Source organism: Lipophrys pholis, assembly GCF_963383615.2.
Source record: "Lipophrys pholis genome assembly, chromosome: 11".
NCBI classification, from domain to species: domain Eukaryota; kingdom Metazoa; phylum Chordata; class Actinopteri; order Blenniiformes; family Blenniidae; genus Lipophrys; species Lipophrys pholis.
In genome coordinates, this window is record NC_137631.1 from 5499909 (window position 1) to 5505908 (window position 6000).

Consider the following 6000-nt stretch of genomic DNA (forward strand, 5'->3'; position numbering starts at 1 on the left):
CGGAATAAACAGCATAAACCCTGATGACTTACAAATAAATGTCCACGGCAGGACATTGCTCTTGCTTTCACGTTTGAATCTCCACCGCGAGGACATGCTGACACAACCGAGACGTCGGATGAGTTATCGCCAAGTGTCGCATTAGGGACGAATCTCATGCTATAAAACGGCGCGAGACAAAGGTGGATTCAGAAAAGACGAAAGGTTTGAACAAACCTGGGGTTTGTTCTTCATTTTCTTTCTCAATCTCTGCAAAGTATCTTCAGTCGCGTTGGCAATCTGAAGTTTTGTAGCATGATGTTGTGCTTTTCAAGTTGGGAGATTATTTGTCCAAATTACTCCAGTCGATGTTTTTGCGGCGCAGATTGAGGCTTCACTTCATACGCAAAACAAAAACACTGTCAAACGGCTTCAAACCGAAGAAGTAGAAAGACGGAATTCAACAAAATAAAACACCTTATTGATCAGCATGCGATGCAGCCGTCGGGGATCCAACGTCTTCATGAACCTGATTTCACATCATGTCTGGTTTGTGGAACTTTTTTCTTCTTGTCGACAAGAAATTCATTCAACCTGTGTGTTGCTCGCCGCACAATACAGACGAGAGCAATGAGCAGCAAGCTGATCGATATTTCCCAACAGGAGAGTAGTGCGAGCATGTTCAACACCATAATGTGCAAGTAATGATGTTTACATCCACTTTACAACATCTGAGGATATCAGGACGACTCAATACCACAAAACCACAGTTTCAGATTCGAAGATATAGACCGTTTTAACTGTGAAGTAGCATTAAAAGTAAAAAAAAAAAAAAAAGTGATATGGGAAGGTTGGGAACAAGCTTTCACACCATCACGCAAAAGATTTCACACAAATAACAGAACTTGTAGGCGAGATTCTGAAACGCAAATGTAAAAACTATGCATTTTCCACGTGAACCGTTGTGGAGTTAACAGGTCATAACAGATAATTACCGGTCAAGAATCAAAAGCTCTTCAGAATGTCAGCACAGTGGAGTAAAAAGACCTGAACATTCACAAATTAGCATTCCGACATAAAACAGACTCAAACTGGCCATTTCTTACAATTATTAGGTAAAAAACAGAAACAAAAAAACCCCAACAACACTACTGAAGTATCTGTCGTGAGGCCTTGGAGCTTGTCTTCAGTCCAGTTATTCTGAGTTCACACCAGTTTCACTTCAGGTTTCAGTGATGCTGTAGCTCGACCCTGCTGCCAGTCACGTTCAGTATTTCTTCCAGGAATCACAGCTGATGAAACGGTGCTCCAGATGTAAACGTGTCAAACCAACTCATCGCGGCACTACTTTACACAACTTGTGGTAAAGCCGTTGCTCTTTAATCATCCAGTGAGGGGAACATGGCATGTCTGTATTCTCATGGTGAGACTGTCATCATCTCGACCAGGTGTGTCAAACATAAGATCCGCGGGCCGCAACCGGTCACAAGAGGATTTCTTAGGAGTAGCAGATGCAACACCAACACTGAGACCCGAGCTGAAATAACAGTGATGCTGCCATGAAAGATAACAAACTACCATTAGCCTCAAAGCCGCGCTGCCAGGGTGAGATTACCCACAATGCAATAGTTGCAGGAGAGGTTTTTTTTGGTCACTTCACTGTATTCTGCACCAGAGGGTTTCGTTCAAATCGCCTTTAAGATGAGATTGTAGTCATTTTTGGTAATAATTGTTTGGTCTTTGTAAAAATATAGACATTTTCAACACATGGACTCTGAGAAAGAAACACTTTAAAGTTTAAACTTGATGGTTGTTATGGTACTATTTGTACCGGTCCGATGAAATTTGACACTCCTGGTCGAAGGCATCAGGTGCCTGGGTTGTACCAGCCAAAAGACCTCACAGACACCAGCACAACAAATATAAATAATCCAATACCAACCGTGTAATATTCACTATGAGAAGACAAACCGCAAAAGGTGTATTCATGTCATCAGGAATAATGAGCTTGTCTGTTCTTCCAAAGTGAGAAAGGAGCGACTGAGTCCTCTGACGAAATACTGAGGTTCTGCAGACAAACTTACAGGTATGAATGTGGAACCAGGTAGAAATCCCTGACAGGTATCAGCAGCGGATGAAATCAGCGAGGTCACAACGGGGTCAACAGGTTAGTCCCAGGTACAGCTGGGGTAAATCCACACTGCCCCCCCGGGGGGGGGTATTTAGTCCAGCGAGTAGCGGCCGAGGAGCCACGTTAATCCGCGCGTAATGCGCAGGTGACCGAGCGTGGTACTTACTTTATGAAGAAACTGGCTCCTTCGTCCGTGAAGCCTTCCTCCCATCCCCGCGGCAGGTCTGCAACACACACACACACACACACACACACACACACACACACACACACACACACACACACACACACACACACAAACACAAACACGCCTGCCGGTGAAAGTTTACCCGTCGGTGCAGAAGTTACGAGACAGACACGCAAAGTAAACAGCGCACGAGCGGCGCGCAGGTGGAACTGCGCGGTTTTTCTCGGTTTACCTGAGCGGATCATGTGTCCGGAGTTTACCGGCTCACCGGAGCGGGGATGGAGCCAGGTGGTGGTCTGGGTCTCGTCGCTGAGAGACAGAGACACACACACACACACACACACACACACACACACACACACACACACACACACACACACACACACACACACGCACACGCACACACGCACACACGCACCCACAGACAGAGAGAGGGGGGGGAGGAAAGGAGCAGGGGAGTAAAAGCACCTGTTACACCGCCGCGCAGAGAGCAAACACCGGGTACAACCCCGACAACTCCCGTTAAACAGACACATCCGCTCCGTTTCCACACTCACTTGATGAAAAACACCCGGCCGTCCCCGCAGACGCCGTAAGACCAGTGCTCAGGTAAGGCGTCCCGCCCGAGAGGCGCCGCCATGATCCGGTCTGAAGTCCTATTTCATGTCATTGCCTCTCCATGGAGCCTCCCGGGAGCGCAGCAGAGCGCAGCGCGCGCAACGCGCAGCGCGCAGTGCCAGGCCGTCGCTGCTGCCTTCACGGACCGCCGCCGGAGCACGGACATCCGAGAATCGTTGAGCTGAGCACTCCTTCTGACGGCACACGGCGTGACATCTGCAAAGCAATCACATTTGTCATTTAATTCAAGACACTTGTCATGTTGATGCACAACAAGTGTGACAGAAGCAGTTTTTCCATTCAATGCAGAGACACACAGGGTGGCAAGTTTCATGTTTTTGCAAAAAATAAATAAAGATTTATACATACATTAATCTTATCTTTCCTCATGTTTTTTTTATGGCTAAACAATAATACCTTGTTTCCAAAGTGGGACCTTGTCTTTGGATTTCAATAATAACAGTGTCGCTTTGTATATTTCTATAGCACAGATATGATCTGACCCCTCCACTTAATGGGGACAACACCACAGCGGTCACCAAGAAGGCTCAGCAGAGACTGGAAGACTGTCTGCGTCCCTCTCCCCTCCCCGATGGACAGTTTCACCTACTGATGCCTCATCAGGGCATTAAACACCAACAACAGCTCACATCCTGGTTTCCACCTGTTTGACCTAATACGTGTACCAAAGCAAAAACAAACCAGAGCCATGACCACCCTGTAAATTCACACATTCATTGATTCACACACATCCTGCACATCACAACAACTCAAACTGTGAAATACTGTGGAACCTATTGCATTTCGCTCTATTTTTGTATGTTACATGTGTTGGTTTGCACTGTGAGAGGAGCAACTCTTTAATTCGATTATACAGTTTATAATGAAATTAAAGTCTGTACTGTGCAATAACAGGCCACCAAAATGTCTCCAACACCGAATTGGTACATCTCTTTGAAATTCTAGCATCGAATTAGAGAATCAAGTCATGTGCAGTAGGTTTTTTTGTGAATGTAAACAGGATTAAATAATATATTGGGAAAAGATTTGGATTTCTCGCTTGGTGTTTACAAACTGAGAGGAAATAACGATACTGTATTCGGGGTTTGCAGTAAAGTTTTAAATCCCAAACGAGCTTCTGATCTCTGTATGTAGAAAGAAAAATGTTTTTTCTACATTCTTCTTGATATATAAAGAAAACCGTTGGACAGTTTGATTTGATGAGTTCAATCACAAGGGGACAATAAGTACTGAACCCCCCCCCCCAAAATTTGAGCTGTGAAAATTAAAGTTGAAAAAGGTTAAACTCTTCTCTGTCTGCAACCAGCATGTCCATGAAGGCGTCTTCCACCAAAGTTTAGGAGTCATTTCTGCGGCTACTTGTGTGATAGTGTTCAGAGTTACAACATTGTGGTGAGCAACTAAACGCATCACAACAATCCACAATGAGGAAACAGTAAATGATAATAATAGGTTCGATATGAAGATTCAGAGGATTCCTCAGCAAAACAAAACACTATAAAGGTTTACAGAGGCTCAAAATGTCTCACAATGTCTTTAAGTGGGGGTTGCAGGTCTTTTTTTTTTATAATTCCACCTTGTGGCGTCCATCCATCTATTATATCACTTTACCCTGTGCAGAGTTGCAGAGTGCGAGAGCCAACCCCAGCTGACTTTGGGTAAAAGCAGGGTTCACCCTGGACACGTTTCCCCTCCATCACAGGGCAAACATGGAGCCACAGTCACACACTTTCATATCAACACATATAGGCAAGTTAGAGCCCCCTCCTGACATGTCTTATATTATTGCCCATGGCCGTGCAACAAATCAAACGTTAAATTATTTTCATGGTCGTGTCTGACTGTGGTACCACCGCTCAGCCTTTAGTAAGCCCACGTCATGGAACTGCTCAAACAGCAGCCTCTGAAGGTCACTCAGTGTAGAAGACGGCTCTGCAACCTTCATGACCAAAAGTGACCAAATTAACAATTTTCCAACAAACATAATTTGTTTGGCAAAACATGTAAATTCTCTAAAATGAAGAAAAAACATATATTTTTTTTAAAATTGCTATACAAACAAAACTTCCTTAAACTTTAGGTTGCATACATAAAGTGTCATTGGTACAATTTAAATATATTTTATTACATTTTCAGCTCTTTTAGGCTTTTTTAGAGATTTTTCTTCTTATTTTTCATAGATTTTCCGGCTTTAGCTGTTTTATACGTCTTGGCTATTTTAACCACTTTAGCTATTTAACTATTTATAGCCGCTGAGTGTTTCCTCGTGGTTTCATTATTATTATTTGGTTTTTCCTTCTTTTTCCCCTTTTTTCTTTTCCTTTGCAAATTTAGTTTTTTCTTTTCTTCCAAAAAAAAACAGTACTAGCAATTCTAATAATTTCAGTTACACAATTATTACAGTATATTATTATTATTATTATTATTATTATTATTATTATTAAGGTAATTTGAGCTATTCTGTGTCGATTCAAGCTATTCCGGCTGTTTTAGCTGTTTGGATTTATTTTGCAGTTTTTAGCCCAGATTAGACCTTTTTATTAAAAAATCAGTGTGGTATGGAAATAAAATGACTTACTTGCTTATGCTCTTCTCTCCTGGCAGAGCACGAGGTCAGTACAAGCTCTCGCCACTCAGCCCTGTTTTGTTGCCGTCCCCACTGCCTGACCCCATGTCATGTTCAGGGCTTTCAGTTCACCTTCAGTAGTCCTTCACCAAGTTATTTTGGTCTGCTTCCTGTGGGGTCTGTTTTAGTGATTCGTTTGGGTCTTAGGAGGTTCATTTTACTGTTAAATCATTTAACTTCTTTTTCTTCTACTCTATTGTTTTGATGTCCAGACAGGTCCTAGTTCATGAAAGGCCGTTCTTGCTTTAGCCTTGTTTTTGATATCTTTCTCACTTTACTCTTCTGTACTGACGACGGCTCCTAAGTAGATAAAATTGTCAGCCTGCTGTATTTCATTACCCTCAACATGCAGTTTGGCCTGAGATGCTGGGTGAAATCTCATTTCTTCTTTCTGTTTTCTTAGTGTTGCGCTGGAGTCCGATTTGGCGAGTGGCCGAG

At 43.1% G+C, this 6000-nt stretch overlaps 1 protein-coding gene across 2 annotated transcripts in view; it reads right to left on the reverse strand.

Annotated features, from left to right (window-relative positions):
- The window catches only part of LOC308116252 (pleckstrin homology domain-containing family A member 7-like), a 174555-nt gene extending 171523 nt beyond the window's left edge, over positions 1-3032 (reverse strand). The window contains exons 1-3 of one of the 2 annotated variants that reach the window (XM_080474325.1): positions 2855-3032; positions 2530-2606; positions 2277-2334 (exon numbers count right to left, since the gene is read on the reverse strand). In XM_080474325.1, the coding sequence (XP_080330451.1) occupies positions 2277-2334; positions 2530-2606; positions 2855-2937 (218 nt within the window). In that variant the 5' untranslated portion in view covers positions 2938-3032. The remainder of the gene's footprint in view (positions 1-2276; positions 2335-2529; positions 2607-2854) is intronic. The other variant, XM_080474326.1, reaches the window with a different exon arrangement.
- Positions 3033-6000: the final 2968 nt, after the last annotated feature.